Source organism: Hemitrygon akajei, chromosome 32, assembly GCF_048418815.1.
Source record: "Hemitrygon akajei chromosome 32, sHemAka1.3, whole genome shotgun sequence".
NCBI lineage: Eukaryota > Metazoa > Chordata > Chondrichthyes > Myliobatiformes > Dasyatidae > Hemitrygon > Hemitrygon akajei.
Genome location: NC_133155.1, coordinates 33,064,549 through 33,081,961, shown reverse-complemented (window position 1 = coordinate 33,081,961; position 17,413 = coordinate 33,064,549). Strand labels below are relative to the sequence as shown.

Here is a 17,413-nt window from a genome sequence, read left to right as displayed (position 1 = left end):
ATGTGGAGAGGATGCTTCCGATAGTGGGGGAGTCTAGGACCAGAGGACACAGATAGCGTGGATGTGGAGTCTAGGACCAGAGGACACAGATAGCGTGGACGTGGAGGGGATGCTTCCGATAGTGGGGGAGTCTAGGACCAGAGGACACAGATCGCGTGGACGTGGAGGGGATGCTTCCGATAGTGGGGGAGTCTAGGACCAGAGGACACAGATAGAGTGGATGTGGAGAGGATGCTTCCGATAGTGGGGGAGTCTAGGACCAGAGGACACAGATAGAGTGGATGTGGAGAGGATGCTTCCGATAGTGGGGGAGTCTAGGACCAGAGGACACAGATAGAGTGGATGTGGAGAGGATGCTTCCGATAGTGGGGGAGTCTAGGACCAGAGGACACAGATAGAGTGGATGTGGAGAGGATGCTTCCGATAGTGGGGGAGTCTAGGACCAGAGGACACAGATAGCGTGGACGTGGAGAGGATGCTTCCGATAGTGGGGGAGTCTAGGACCAGAGGACACAGATAGAGTGGATGTGGAGAGGATGCTTCCGATAGTGGGGGAGTCTAGGACCAGAGGACACAGATAGAGTGGATGTGGAGAGGATGCTTCCGATAGTGGGGGAGTCTAGGACCAGAGGACACAGATAGAGTGGATGTGGAGAGGATGCTTCCGATAGTGGGGGAGTCTAGGACCAGAGGACACAGATAGCGTGGATGTGGAGTCTAGGACCAGAGGACACAGATAGCGTGGACGTGGAGGGGATGCTTCCGATAGTGGGGGAGTCTAGGACCAGAGGACACAGATAGCGTGGACGTGGAGGGGATGCTTCCGATAGTGGGGGAGTCTAGGACCAGAGGACACAGATAGAGTGGACGTGGAGAGGATGCTTCCGATAGTGGGGGAGTCTAGGACCAGAGGACACAGATAGCGTGGATGTGGAGTCTAGGACCAGAGGACACAGATAGCGTGGATGTGGAGTCTAGGACCAGAGGACACAGATAGCGTGGACGTGGAGGGGATGCTTCGGATAGTGGGGGAGTCTAGGACCAGAGGACACAGATAGCGTGGATGTGGAGTCTAGGACCAGAGGACACAGATAGCGTGGACGTGGAGGGGATGCTTCCGATAGTGGGGGAGTCTAAGACCAGAGGACACAGATAGCGAGGACGTGGAGGGGATGCTTCCGATAGTGGGGGAGTCTAGGACCAGAGGACACAGATAGAGTGGATGTGGAGAGGATGCTTCCAATAGTGGGGGAGTCTAGGACCAGAGGACACAGATAGAGTGGATGTGGAGAGGATGCTTCCGATAGTGGGGGAGTCTAGGACCAGAGGACACAGATAGAGTGGATGTGGAGAGGATGCTTCCGATAGTGGGGGAGTCTAGGACCAGAGGACACAGATAGAGTGGATGTGGAGAGGATGCTTCCGATAGTGGGGGAGTCTAGGACCAGAGGACACAGATAGAGTGGATGTGGAGAGGATGCTTCCGATAGTGGGGGAGTCTAGGACCAGAGGACACAGATAGAGTGGATGTGGAGAGGATGCTTCCGATAGTGGGGGAGTCTAGGACCAGAGGACACAGATAGCGTGGATGTGGAGTCTAGGACCAGAGGACACAGATAGCGTGGACGTGGAGGGGATGCTTCCGATAGTGGGGGAGTCTAGGACCAGAGGACACAGATAGCGTGGACGTGGAGGGGATGCTTCCGATAGTGGGGGAGTCTAGGACCAGAGGACACAGATAGAGTGGATGTGGAGAGGATGCTTCCGATAGTGGGGGAGTCTAGGACCAGAGGACACAGATAGAGTGGATGTGGAGAGGATGCTTCCGATAGTGGGGGAGTCTAGGACCAGAGGACACAGATAGAGTGGATGTGGAGAGGATGCTTCCGATAGTGGGGGAGTCTAGGACCAGAGGACACAGATAGAGTGGATGTGGAGAGGATGCTTCCGATAGTGGGGGAGTCTAGGACCAGAGGACACAGATAGAGTGGATGTGGAGAGGATGCTTCCGATAGTGGGGGAGTCTAGGACCAGAGGACACAGATAGCGTGGATGTGGAGTCTAGGACCAGAGGACACAGATAGCGTGGACGTGGAGGGGATGCTTCCGATAGTGGGGGAGTCTAGGACCAGAGGACACAGATAGCGTGGATGTGGAGTCTAGGACCAGAGGACACAGTTAGCGTGGACGTGGAGGGGATGCTTCCGATAGTGGGGGAGTCTAGGACCAGAGGACACAGATAGCGTGGACGTGGAGGGGATGCTTCCGATAGTGGGGGAGTCTAGGACCAGAGGACACAGATAGAGTGGATGTGGAGAGGATGCTTCCGATAGTGGGGGAGTCTAGGACCAGAGGACACAGATAGAGTGGATGTGGAGAGGATGCTTCCGATAGTGGGGGAGTCTAGGACCAGAGGACACAGATAGAGTGGATGTGGAGAGGATGCTTCCGATAGTGGGGGAGTCTAGGACCAGAGGACACAGATAGAGTGGATGTGGAGAGGATGCTTCCGATAGTGGGGGAGTCTAGGACCAGAGGACACAGATAGAGTGGATGTGGAGAGGATGCTTCCGATAGTGGGGGAGTCTAGGACCAGAGGACACAGATAGCGTGGATGTGGAGTCTAGGACCAGAGGACACAGATAGCGTGGACGTGGAGGGGATGCTTCCGATAGTGGGGGAGTCTAGGACCAGAGGACACAGATAGCGTGGACGTGGAGGGGATGCTTCCGATAGTGGGGGAGTCTAGGACCAGAGGACACAGATAGAGTGGATGTGGAGAGGATGCTTCCGATAGTGGGGGAGTCTAGGACCAGAGGACACAGATAGAGTGGATGTGGAGAGGATGCTTCCGATAGTGGGGGAGTCTAGGACCAGAGGACACAGATAGAGTGGATGTGGAGAGGATGCTTCCGATAGTGGGGGAGTCTAGGACCAGAGGACACAGATAGAGTGGATGTGGAGAGGATGCTTCCGATAGTGGGGGAGTCTAGGACCAGAGGACACAGATAGCGTGGACGTGGAGAGGATGCTTCCGATAGTGGGGGAGTCTAGGACCAGAGGACACAGATAGAGTGGATGTGGAGAGGATGCTTCCGATAGTGGGGGAGTCTAGGACCAGAGGACACAGATAGAGTGGATGTGGAGAGGATGCTTCCGATAGTGGAGGAGTCTAGGACCAGAGGACACAGATAGAGTGGATGTGGAGAGGATGCTTCCGATAGTGGGGGAGTCTAGGACCAGAGGACACAGATAGAGTGGATGTGGAGAGGATGCTTCCGATAGTGGGGGAGTCTAGGACCAGAGGACACAGATAGCGTGGATGTGGAGTCTAGGACCAGAGGACACAGATAGCGTGGACGTGGAGGGGATGCTTCCGATAGTGGGGGAGTCTAGGACCAGAGGACACAGATAGAGTGGATGTGGAGAGGATGCTTCCGATAGTGGGGGAGTCTAGGACCAGAGGACACAGATAGAGTGGATGTGGAGAGGATGCTTCCGATAGTGGGAGAGTCTAGGACCAGAGGACACAGATAGCGTGGATGTGGAGTCTAGGACCAGAGGACACAGATAGCGTGGACGTGGAGGGGATGCTTCCGATAGTGGGGGAGTCTAGGACCAGAGGACACAGATAGCGTGGACGTGGAGGGGATGCTTCCGATAGTGGGGGAGTCTAGGACCAGAGGACACAGATAGAGTGGACGTGGAGAGGATGCTTCCGATAGTGGGGGAGTCTAGGACCAGAGGACACAGATAGAGTGGATGTGGAGAGGATGCTTCCGATAGTGGGGGAGTCTAGGACCAGAGGACACAGATAGCGTGGATGTGGAGTCTAGGACCAGAGGACACAGATAGCGTGGACGTGGAGGGGATGCTTCCGATAGTGGGGGAGTCTAGGACCAGAGGACACAGATAGCGTGGACGTGGAGGGGATGCTTCCGATAGTGGGGGAGTCTAGGACCAGAGGACACAGATAGAGTGGACGTGGAGAGGATGCTTCCGATAGTGGGGGAGTCTAGGACCAGAGGACACAGATAGCGTGGATGTGGAGTCTAGGACCAGAGGACACAGATAGCGTGGACGTGGAGGGGATGCTTCCGATAGTGGGGGAGTCTAGGACCAGAGGACACAGATAGCGTGGATGTGGAGTCTAGGACCAGAGGACACAGATAGCGTGGACGTGGAGGGGATGCTTCCGATAGTGGGGGAGTCTAGGACCAGAGGACACAGATAGCGAGGACGTGGAGGGGATGCTTCCGATAGTGGGGGAGTCTAGGACCAGAGGACACAGATAGAGTGGATGTGGAGAGGATGCTTCCGATAGTGGGGGAGTCTAGGACCAGAGGACACAGATAGAGTGGATGTGGAGAGGATGCTTCCGATAGTGGGGGAGTCTAGGACCAGAGGACACAGATAGAGTGGATGTGGAGAGGATGCTTCCGATAGTGGGGGAGTCTAGGACCAGAGGACACAGATAGAGTGGATGTGGAGAGGATGCTTCCGATAGTGGGGGAGTCTAGGACCAGAGGACACAGATAGCGTGGATGTGGAGTCTAGGACCAGAGGACACAGATAGCGTGGACGTGGAGGGGATGCTTCCGATAGTGGGGGAGTCTAGGACCAGAGGACACAGATAGCGTGGACGTGGAGGGGATGCTTCCGATAGTGGGGGAGTCTAGGACCAGAGGACACAGATAGAGTGGATGTGGAGAGGATGCTTCCGATAGTGGGGGAGTCTAGGACCAGAGGACACAGATAGAGTGGATGTGGAGAGGATGCTTCCGATAGTGGGGGAGTCTAGGACCAGAGGACACAGATAGCGTGGACGTGGAGGGGATGCTTCCGATAGTGGGGGAGTCTAGGACCAGAGGACACAGATAGAGTGGATGTGGAGAGGATGCTTCCGATAGTGGGGGAGTCTAGGACCAGAGGACACAGATAGAGTGGATGTGGAGAGGATGCTTCCGATAGTGGAGGAGTCTAGGACCAGAGGACACAGATAGAGTGGATGTGGAGAGGATGCTTCCGATAGTGGGGGAGTCTAGGACCAGAGGACACAGATAGAGTGGATGTGGAGAGGATGCTTCCGATAGTGGGGGAGTCTAGGACCAGAGGACACAGATAGCGTGGATGTGGAGTCTAGGACCAGAGGACACAGATAGCGTGGACGTGGAGGGGATGCATCCGATAGTGGGGGAGTCTAGGACCAGAGCACACAGATAGAGTGGATGTGGAGAGGATGCTTCCGATAGTGGGGGAGTCTAGGACCAGAGCACACAGATAGAGTGGATGTGGAGAGGATGCTTCCGATAGTGGGGGAGTCTAGGACCAGAGGACACAGATAGAGTGGATGTGGAGAGGATGCTTCCGATAGTGGGGGAGTCTAGGACCAGAGGACACAGATAGAGTGGATGTGGAGAGGATGCTTCCGATAGTGGGGGAGTCTAGGACCAGAGGACACAGATAGAGTGGATGTGGAGAGGATGCTTCCGATAGTGGGGGAGTCTAGGACCAGAGGTCACAGATAGAGTGGATGTGGAGAGGATGCTTCCGATAGTGGGGGAGTCTAGGACCAGAGGACACAGATAGCGTGGATGTGGAGTCTAGGACCAGAGGACACAGATAGCGTGGACGTGGAGGGGATGCTTCCGATAGTGGGGGAGTCTAGGACCAGAGGACACAGATAGCGTGGATGTGGAGTCTAGGACCAGAGGACACAGATAGCGTGGACGTGGAGGGGATGCTTCCGATAGTGGGGGAGTCTAGGACCAGAGGACACAGATAGCGTGGACGTGGAGGGGATGCTTCCGATAGTGGGGGAGTCTAGGACCAGAGGACACAGATAGAGTGGACGTGGAGAGGATGCTTCCGATAGTGGGGGAGTCTAGGACCAGAGGACACAGATAGAGTGGATGTGGAGAGGATGCTTCCGATAGTGGGGGAGTCTAGGACCAGAGGACACAGATAGCGTGGATGTGGAGTCTAGGACCAGAGGACACAGATAGCGTGGACGTGGAGGGGATGCTTCCGATAGTGGGGGAGTCTAGGACCAGAGGACACAGATAGCGTGGACGTGGAGGGGATGCTTCCGATAGTGGGGGAGTCTAGGACCAGAGGACACAGATAGAGTGGACGTGGAGAGGATGCTTCCGATAGTGGGGGAGTCTAGGACCAGAGGACACAGATAGCGTGGATGTGGAGTCTAGGACCAGAGGACACAGATAGCGTGGACGTGGAGGGGATGCTTCCGATAGTGGGGGAGTCTAGGACCAGAGGACACAGATAGCGTGGATGTGGAGAGGATGCTTCCGATAGTGGAGGAGTCTAGGACCAGAGGACACAGATAGAGTGGATGTGGAGAGGATGCTTCCGATAGTGGGGGAGTCTAGGACCAGAGGACACAGATAGAGTGGATGTGGAGAGGATGCTTCCGATAGTGGGGGAGTCTAGGACCAGAGGACACAGATAGCGTGGATGTGGAGTCTAGGACCAGAGGACACAGATAGCGTGGACGTGGAGGGGATGCTTCCGATAGTGGGGGAGTCTAGGACCAGAGGACACAGATAGAGTGGATGTGGAGAGGATGCTTCCGATAGTGGGGGAGTCTAGGACCAGAGGACACAGATAGAGTGGATGTGGAGAGGATGCTTCCGATAGTGGGAGAGTCTAGGACCAGAGGACACAGATAGCGTGGATGTGGAGTCTAGGACCAGAGGACACAGATAGCGTGGACGTGGAGGGGATGCTTCCGATAGTGGGGGAGTCTAGGACCAGAGGACACAGATAGCGTGGACGTGGAGGGGATGCTTCCGATAGTGGGGGAGTCTAGGACCAGAGGACACAGATAGAGTGGACGTGGAGAGGATGCTTCCGATAGTGGGGGAGTCTAGGACCAGAGGACACAGATAGAGTGGATGTGGAGAGGATGCTTCCGATAGTGGGGGAGTCTAGGACCAGAGGACACAGATAGCGTGGATGTGGAGTCTAGGACCAGAGGACACAGATAGCGTGGACGTGGAGGGGATGCTTCCGATAGTGGGGGAGTCTAGGACCAGAGGACACAGATAGCGTGGACGTGGAGGGGATGCTTCCGATAGTGGGGGAGTCTAGGACCAGAGGACACAGATAGAGTGGACGTGGAGAGGATGCTTCCGATAGTGGGGGAGTCTAGGACCAGAGGACACAGATAGCGTGGATGTGGAGTCTAGGACCAGAGGACACAGATAGCGTGGACGTGGAGGGGATGCTTCCGATAGTGGGGGAGTCTAGGACCAGAGGACACAGATAGCGTGGATGTGGAGTCTAGGACCAGAGGACACAGATAGCGTGGACGTGGAGGGGATGCTTCCGATAGTGGGGGAGTCTAGGACCAGAGGACACAGATAGCGAGGACGTGGAGGGGATGCTTCCGATAGTGGGGGAGTCTAGGACCAGAGGACACAGATAGAGTGGATGTGGAGAGGATGCTTCCGATAGTGGGGGAGTCTAGGACCAGAGGACACAGATAGAGTGGATGTGGAGAGGATGCTTCCGATAGTGGGGGAGTCTAGGACCAGAGGACACAGATAGAGTGGATGTGGAGAGGATGCTTCCGATAGTGGGGGAGTCTAGGACCAGAGGACACAGATAGAGTGGATGTGGAGAGGATGCTTCCGATAGTGGGGGAGTCTAGGACCAGAGGACACAGATAGCGTGGATGTGGAGTCTAGGACCAGAGGACACAGATAGCGTGGACGTGGAGGGGATGCTTCCGATAGTGGGGGAGTCTAGGACCAGAGGACACAGATAGCGTGGACGTGGAGGGGATGCTTCCGATAGTGGGGGAGTCTAGGACCAGAGGACACAGATAGAGTGGATGTGGAGAGGATGCTTCCGATAGTGGGGGAGTCTAGGACCAGAGGACACAGATAGAGTGGATGTGGAGAGGATGCTTCCGATAGTGGGGGAGTCTAGGACCAGAGGACACAGATAGCGTGGACGTGGAGGGGATGCTTCCGATAGTGGGGGAGTCTAGGACCAGAGGACACAGATAGAGTGGATGTGGAGAGGATGCTTCCGATAGTGGGGGAGTCTAGGACCAGAGGACACAGATAGAGTGGATGTGGAGAGGATGCTTCCGATAGTGGAGGAGTCTAGGACCAGAGGACACAGATAGAGTGGATGTGGAGAGGATGCTTCCGATAGTGGGGGAGTCTAGGACCAGAGGACACAGATAGAGTGGATGTGGAGAGGATGCTTCCGATAGTGGGGGAGTCTAGGACCAGAGGACACAGATAGCGTGGATGTGGAGTCTAGGACCAGAGGACACAGATAGCGTGGACGTGGAGGGGATGCATCCGATAGTGGGGGAGTCTAGGACCAGAGCACACAGATAGAGTGGATGTGGAGAGGATGCTTCCGATAGTGGGGGAGTCTAGGACCAGAGCACACAGATAGAGTGGATGTGGAGAGGATGCTTCCGATAGTGGGGGAGTCTAGGACCAGAGGACACAGATAGAGTGGATGTGGAGAGGATGCTTCCGATAGTGGGGGAGTCTAGGACCAGAGGACACAGATAGAGTGGATGTGGAGAGGATGCTTCCGATAGTGGGGGAGTCTAGGACCAGAGGACACAGATAGAGTGGATGTGGAGAGGATGCTTCCGATAGTGGGGGAGTCTAGGACCAGAGGTCACAGATAGAGTGGATGTGGAGAGGATGCTTCCGATAGTGGGGGAGTCTAGGACCAGAGGACACAGATAGCGTGGATGTGGAGTCTAGGACCAGAGGACACAGATAGCGTGGACGTGGAGGGGATGCTTCCGATAGTGGGGGAGTCTAGGACCAGAGGACACAGATAGCGTGGATGTGGAGTCTAGGACCAGAGGACACAGATAGCGTGGACGTGGAGGGGATGCTTCCGATAGTGGGGGAGTCTAGGACCAGAGGACACAGATAGCGTGGACGTGGAGGGGATGCTTCCGATAGTGGGGGAGTCTAGGACCAGAGGACACAGATAGAGTGGACGTGGAGAGGATGCTTCCGATAGTGGGGGAGTCTAGGACCAGAGGACACAGATAGAGTGGATGTGGAGAGGATGCTTCCGATAGTGGGGGAGTCTAGGACCAGAGGACACAGATAGCGTGGATGTGGAGTCTAGGACCAGAGGACACAGATAGCGTGGACGTGGAGGGGATGCTTCCGATAGTGGGGGAGTCTAGGACCAGAGGACACAGATAGCGTGGACGTGGAGGGGATGCTTCCGATAGTGGGGGAGTCTAGGACCAGAGGACACAGATAGAGTGGACGTGGAGAGGATGCTTCCGATAGTGGGGGAGTCTAGGACCAGAGGACACAGATAGCGTGGATGTGGAGTCTAGGACCAGAGGACACAGATAGCGTGGACGTGGAGGGGATGCTTCCGATAGTGGGGGAGTCTAGGACCAGAGGACACAGATAGCGTGGATGTGGAGTCTAGGACCAGAGGACACAGATAGCGTGGACGTGGAGGGGATGCTTCCGATAGTGGGGGAGTCTCGGACCAGAGGACACAGATAGCGAGGACGTGGAGGGGATGCTTCCGATAGTGGGGGAGTCTAGGACCAGAGGACACAGATAGAGTGGATGTGGAGAGGATGCTTCCGATAGTGGGGGAGTCTAGGACCAGAGGACACAGATAGAGTGGATGTGGAGAGGATGCTTCCGATAGTGGGGGAGTCTAGGACCAGAGGACACAGATAGCGTGGACGTGGAGAGGATGTTTCCGATAGTGGGGGAGTCTAGGACCAGAGGACACAGATAGAGTGGATGTGGAGAGGATGCTTCCGATAGTGGGGGAGTCTAGGACCAGAGGACACAGATAGATTGGATGTGGAGAGGATACTTCCGATAGTGGGGGAGTCTAGGACCAGAGGACACAGATAGCGTGGACGTGGAGGGGATGCTTCCGATAGTGGGGGAGTCTAGGACCAGAGGACACAGATAGCGTGGACGTGGAGGGGATGCTTCCGATAGTGGGGGAGTCTAGGACCAGAGGACACAGATAGAGTGGACGTGGAGAGGATGCTTCCGATAGTGGGGGAGTCTAGGACCAGAGGACACAGATAGAGTGGACGTGGAGAGGATGCTTCCGATAGTGGGGGAGTCTAGGACCAGAGGGCACAGATAGAGTGGACGTGGAGAGGATGCTTCCGATAGTGGGGGAGTCTAGGACCAGAGGGCACAGATAGAGTGGATGTGGAGAGGATGTTTCCTATAATCGGGGGAGTCTAGGACCAGAGGACACAGATAGAGGGGACGTGGAGAGGATGCTTCCGATAGTGGGGGAGTCTAGGACCAGAGGGCACAGATAGAGTGGATGTGGAGAGGATGCTTCCGATAGTGGGCGAGTCTAGGACCAGAGGACACAGATAGAGTGGATGTGGAGAGGATGCTTCCGATAGTGGGGGAGTCTAGGACCAGAGGACACAGATAGAGTGGACGTGGAGAGGATGCTTCCGATAGTGGGGGAGTCTAGGACCAGAGGACACAGCTAGATTGGATGTGGAGAGGATACTTCCGATAGTGGGGGAGTCTAGGACCAGAGGACACAGATAGCGTGGATGTGGAGTCTAGGACCAGAGGACACAGATAGCGTGGACGTGGAGGGGATGCTTCCGATAGTGGGGGAGTCTAGGACCAGAGGACACAGATAGCGTGGACGTGGAGGGGATGCTTCCGATAGTGGGGGAGTCTAGGACCAGAGGACACAGATAGAGTGGACGTGGAGAGGATGCTTCCGATAGTGGGGGAGTCTAGGACCAGAGGACACAGATAGAGTGGACGTGGAGAGGATGCTTCCGATAGTGGGGGAGTCTAGGACCAGAGGACACAGAGTGGACGTGGAGAGGATGCTTCCGATAGTGGGGGAGTCTAGGACCAGAGGGCACAGATAGAGTGGATGTGGAGAGGATGCTTCCGATAGTGGGGGAGTCTAGGACCAGAGGGCACAGATAGAGTGGATGTGGAGAGGATGTTTCCTATAATGGGGGGAGTCTAGGACCAGAGGACACAGATAAAGTGGATGTGGAGAGGATGCTTCCGATAGTGGGGGAGTCTAGGACCAGAGGACACAGATAGAGTGGATGTGGAGAGGATGCTTCCGATAGTGGGGGAGTCTAGGACCAGAGGACACAGATAGAGTGGACGTGGAGAGGATGCTTCCGATAGTGGGGGAGTCTAGGACCAGAGGACACAGATAGCGTGGACGTGGAGAGGATGTTTCCGATAGTGGGGGAGTCTAGGACCAGAGGACACAGATAGAGTGGATGTGGAGAGGATGCTTCCGATAGTGGGGGAGTCTAGGACCAGAGGACACAGATAGCGTGGATGTGGAGTCTAGGACCAGAGGACACAGATAGCGTGGACGTGGAGGGGATGCTTCCGATAGTGGGGGAGTCTAGGACCAGAGGACACAGATAGAGTGGACGTGGAGAGGATGCTTCCGATAGTGGGAGAGTCTAGGACCGGAGGGCACAGATAGAGTGGATGTGGAGAGGATGTTTCCTATAATGGGGGGAGTCTAGGACCAGAGGACACAGATAGAGTGGACGTGGAGAGGATGCTTCCGATAGTGGGAGAGTCTAGGACCGGAGGGCACAGATAGAGTGGATGTGGAGAGGATGCTTCCGATAGTGGGAGAGTCTAGGACCAGAGGACACAGATATAGTGGATGTGGAGAGGATGTTTCCTATAATGGGGGGAGTCTAGGACCAGAGGACACAGATAGAGTGGACGTGGAGAGGATGCTTCCGATAGTCGGGGAGTCTAGGACCAGAGGACACAGATAGAGTGGATGTGGAGAGGATGCTTCCGATAGTCGGGGAGTCTAGGACCAGAGGGCACAGATAGAGTGGACGTGGAGGGGATGTTTCCAATAGTCGGGGAGTCTAGGACCAGAAGCAACAGCCTCAGAATGCAAGGACGTCCCTTTGGAACAGAGGAGAGGAGGAATGTCTTTAGCCAAAGGATGGTGAATCTGTGGAATTCGTTGCCTCAGTTGTCTTGGAGGCCTAGGCATTATTCATTCATTCATTGTTTGCCATGTCACTGAGTATATTTAAAGTGGATGTTAGTGATTAATAAGGCCATTAAATGTTATAGGGAAACAGCAGGAGAATGGGGATGGGAGGAAAAATAAATAAGCCATGATTGAATGGCGAAGGACACTCGATGAGCTGAATGGCCTAATCCTATGTCTTAAGGTCTTATGAAAACGCCAACAATTCCTTTCCTCCCATTTATGCTGCTCGACTGCAGATTGTTAGTTGCTCCAGATTCCAGCATCTTAGTCTCTGCGTCTCCGGTGTGTTTCGGGGCTGGTATCACGGAGTCAGGAGGGGCCTGACACACCGTCACATTCAGACTCGCTGCAGAGCAGTTGAGAAGCTCCGCGTCTCACAATGTGAGCAGCTGGTCGGCAAGGAGGGAATTGGTAGTCACTCGCCTCTGGAGTGGGCAGAGCTGGAAGTGAATGCAGAATTGTTTGTGGGGACATGGAAATTTCTTGCGTAAAGGAGGCAATTGAAGAGGCAGTGAGGAGGATGGGGCAGGGGGCTGGTGCAGTGAACTGCACCAGGATACACGGAATCCAGTGGATTAGCATACAAAGACAAATCCTGTATTGTGAACTGGTCAAAGTATTCGACCTTGCTGGTAGATGTAGATTCTACTGGACCCACAGCATCCAAACCCTGAATGTTTTGTTGAAGTGTTTCAACCCTGGTCCCTTAATATCACCTCCCTGAACAAGAAGACACAGCAGCACCTCCACTTCCTAAGAAGATTGAGGGAAGGAAGGCTTCCCATCCACCCCATCTTAACTGTGTTTTACAGGAGCACCATTGAGAGCATCCTGATAAGTTGCATCTCCAGCTGGTATGGGAGTAGTGGAGCATCGGACCAGAAATCCCTACAAAGACTCTAAGAACAGCTGAGAGAATCATAAGGGTCTCCCCACCATCCATCAGGGACGTTTATCAGGAGCACTGTGGATGCAGGGCCCTAAGTATTATTAAGGATCCCACATCCAGCCAGCATTCCTCTTTGACTTTCTACCAACAGGCAGGAGGCTCCCATACATAAAGGCAAGAACGGTCAGGATGAGAAACCGTTTCTTCCTCCAGGGCATTAGGCTTTTAAACTCCCTGCCACATCGTATTCAAAGGCTACGTCCACACTAGACCGGATAATTTTGAAAACGCCAGTTTCACATAAAAACGATAGGCGTCCACACTAGGCATTTCTAGCCACTGATTAATCTGTTCCATACCTTACGGTATTTAATATTAATGCACTTTAGTTTGTTATTTGTGTGTGATTCATCTGTAGATTTTATCCTTGCCTTCATAAGTTATTATGTGTAATGTACTACTGTGCTTTACACCCTGGCTCGGGGAAACATTGTCTAAATTCTATACGTATAATATACGTATATGTAGATAAATGACAATGAACTACACTTGACTTGACACTAATGACCCTCACCATCTGGGACATGCCCTCTTATTTCTACCATCAGGGATCGAGGTACAGGAGCCCAAAGACACGTGTTTAGGGATAGATTCATCCCCCACCATCAGATTTCAGAATGGTTCAAAGCAAGGATCAACAGATTGATTTGGAGCAGGACAGTGGTACAGGGCGATCTATCGATGACAAAGTGCCTACTCAGGGCGGTCTCCCATTTTTGTTTCAGATGGACATGGACAGCAATGACGTCCTGCCCAAGCATTTCAATGCTGCTGATAAATGGCCGGGAATGATCCACCAGCCCATGGATCAAGGCAACTGTGCAGCATCGTGGGCCTTTTCCACGGCAGGTAAACCATCACTGGGAGACGTGGTGCACGTCGGGGTGTGAGGTGGCTCTGTCACTGACCTCTATAGTACATGTATCCGTGATGTACATGGATCGTATCAGTCTCACGGTAGAAGTTGTGGGTTCTACCGACATTATGGAGGAAGATGCTGGCTGCATCATTTGGCTGTAATAGATTTGGTGTAGCTTTCCGCTATGGTGTGCTGTGTCACTGTGTCACAGTAGAAGGTGTGGGATATCACAGTGAGCACTGAGGGTTTCACAGTGTATATGTAGTGGCACGCAGTTGGGTCATCATGGAGAGGGTGGTATATCAAACAGCCCGACTGGTAAAGCTGGGTCAGCATGGAGAGGGTGGTATATCAAACAGCCCGACTGGTAAAGCTGGGTCAGCATGGAGAGGGTGGTATATCAAACAGCCCGACTGGTAAAGCTGGGTCAGCATGGAGAGGGTGGTATATCAATCAGCCTGACTGGAAAAGCTGGGTCAGCATGGAGAGGGTGGTATATCAAACAGCCCGACTGGTAAAGCTGGGTCAGCATGGAGAGGGTGGTATATCAAACAGTCTGATTGGTAAAGCTGGGTCAGCATGGAGAGGGTGGTATATCAAACAGTCTGATTGGTAAAGCTGGGTCAGCATGGAGAGGGTGGTATATCAAACAGCCTGATGGGTAAAGCTGGGTCAGCATGGAGAGGGTGGTATATCAAACAGTCTGATTGGTAAAGCTGGGTCAGCATGGAGAGGGTGGTATATCAAACAGCCTGATGGGTAAAGCTGGGTCAGCATGGAGAGGGTGGTATATCAAACAGTCTGATTGGTAAAGCTGGGTCAGCATGGAGAGGGTGGTATATCAAACAGCCTGATGGGTAAAGCTGGGTCAGCATGGAGAGGGTGGTATATCAAACAGTCTGATGGGTAAAGCTGGGTCAGCATGGAGAGGGTGGTATATCAAACAGTCTGATGGGTAAAGCTGGGTCAGCATGGAGAGGGTGGTATATCAAACAGTCTGATTTGTAAAGCTGGGTCAGCATGGAGAGGGTGGTATATCAAACAGTCTGATTTGTAAAGCTGGGTCAGCATGGAGAGGGTGGTATATCAAACAGCCTGATGGGTAAAGCTGGGTCAGCATGGAGAGGGTGGTATATCAAACAGTCTGATGGGTAAAGCTGGGTCAGCATGGAGAGGGTGGTATATCAAACAGTCTGATGGGTAAAGCTGGGTCAGCATGGAGAGGGTGGTATATCAAACAGTCTGATTTGTAAAGCTGGGTCAGCATGGAGAGGGTGGTATATCAAACAGTCTGATTTGTAAAGCTGGGTCAGCATGGAGAGGGTGGTATATCAAACAGTCTGATGGGTAAAGCTGGGTCAGCATGGAGAGGGTGGTATATCAAACAGTCTGATTTGTAAAGCTGGGTCAGCATGGAGAGGGTGGTATATCAATCAGTCTGATTTGTAAAGCTGGGTCAGCATGGAGAGGGTGGTATATCAAACAGTCTGATGGGTAAAGCTGGGTCAGCATGGAGAGGGTGGTATATCAAACAGCCTGACGGGTTAAGCTGGGTCAGCATGGAGAGGGTTGTATATCAAACAGTCTGATTGGTAAAGCTGGGTCAGCATGGAGAGGGTGGTATATCAAACAGCATGATGGGTAAAGCTGGGTCAGCATGGAGAGGGTGGTATATCAAACAGTCTGATGGGTAAAGCTGGGTCAGCATGGAGAGGGTGGTATATCAAACAGCCTGATGGGTAAAGCTGGGTCAGCATGGAGAGGGTGGTATATCAAACAGTCTGATGGGTAAAGCTGGGTCAGCATGGAGAGGGTGGTATATCAAACAGCCTGACGGGTAAAGCTGGGTCAGCATGGAGAGGCTGGTATATCAAACAGTCTGATTGGTAAAGCTGGGTCAGCATGGAGAGGGTGGTATATCAAACAGTCTGATGGGTAAAGCTGGGTCAGCATGCAGAGGGTTGTATATCAAACAGTCTGATTGGTAAAGCTGGGTCAGCATGGAGAGGGTGGTATATCAAACAGTCTGACGGGTTAAGCTGGGTCAGCATGGAGAGGGTGGTATATCAAACAGCCTGATGGGTAAAGCTGGGTCAGCATGGAGAGGGTGGTATATCAAACTGCCTGATGGGTAAAGCTGGGTCAGCATGGAGAGGGTGGTATATCAAACAGTCTGATGGGTAAAGCTGGGTCAGCATGGTGAGGGTGGTATATCAAACAGCCTGATGGGTAACGCTGGGTCAGCATGGAGAGGGTGGTATATCAAACAGCCTGACGGGTAAAGCTGGGTCAGCATGGAGAGGGTGGTATATCAAACAGTCTGACTGGTAAAGCTGGGTCAGCATGGAGAGGGTGGTATATCAAACAGTCTGATGGGTAAAGCTGGGTCAGCATGGAGAGGGTGGTATATCAAACAGTCTGACTGGTAAAGCTGGGTCAGCATGGAGAGGGTGGTATATCAAACAGCCTGATGGGTAAAGCTGGGTCAGCATGGAGAGGGTGGTATATCAAACAGTCTGACTGGTAAAGCTGGGTCAGCATGGAGAGGGTGGTATATCAAACAGTCTGATTGGTAAAGCTGGGTCAGCATGGAGAGGGTGGTATATCAAACAGTCTGATGGGTAAAGCTGGGTCAGCATGGAGAGGGTGGTATATCAAACAGCCTGATGGGTAAAGCTGGGTCAGCATGGAGAGGGTGGTATATCAAACAGTCTGACTGGTAAAGCTGGGTCAGCATGGAGAGGGTGGTATATCAAACAGTCTGATGGGTAAAGCTGGGTCAGCATGGAGAGGGTGGTATATCAAACAGCCTGATGGGTAAAGCTGGGTCAGCATGGAGAGGGTGGTATATCAAACAGTCTGATGGGTAAAGCTGGGTCAGCATGGAGAGGGTGGTATATCAAACAGTCTGATGGGTAAAGCTGGGTCAGCATGGAGAGGGTGGTATATCAAACAGTCTGATGGGTAAAGCTGGGTCAGCATGGAGAGGGTGGTATATCAAACAGCCCGACTGGTAAAGCTGGGTCAGCATGGAGAGGGTGGTATATCAAACAGTCTGACTGGTAAAGCTGGGTCAGCATGGAGAGGGTGGTATATCAAACAGCCTGATGGGTAAAGCTGGGTCAGCATGGAGAGGGTGGTATATCAAACAGTCTGATGGGTAAAGCTGGGTCAGCATGGAGAGGGTGGTATATCAAACAGTCTGATGGGTAAAGCTGGGTCAGCATGGAGAGGGTGGTATATCAAACAGTCTGATGGGTAAAGCTGGGTCAGCATGGAGAGGGTGGTATATCAAACAGCCTGATGGGTAAAGCTGGGTCAGCATGGAGAGGGTGGTATATCAAACAGTCTGATTGGTAAAGCTGGGTCAGCATGGAGAGGGTGGTATATCAAACAGCCTGATGGGTAAAGCTGGGTCAGCATGGAGAGGGTGGTATATCAAACAGTCTGATTGGTAAAGCTGGGTCAGCATGGAGAGGGTGGTATATCAAACAGTCTGATGGGTAAAGCTGGGTCAGCATGGAGAGGGTGGTATATCAAACAGTCTGATGGGTAAAGCTGGGTCA

At 53.3% G+C, this 17,413-nt stretch overlaps 1 protein-coding gene across 1 annotated transcript in view; it reads left to right on the top strand.

Annotated features, from left to right (window-relative positions):
- tinagl1 (tubulointerstitial nephritis antigen-like 1) overlaps nt 1–17,413 on the top strand; it is a 79,206-nt gene that overhangs the window by 30,549 nt on the left and 31,244 nt on the right. The window contains exon 6 of the mRNA XM_073034390.1: nt 13,714–13,837. Coding sequence (XP_072890491.1) covers nt 13,714–13,837 — 124 coding nt within the window. The remainder of the gene's footprint in view (nt 1–13,713; nt 13,838–17,413) is intronic.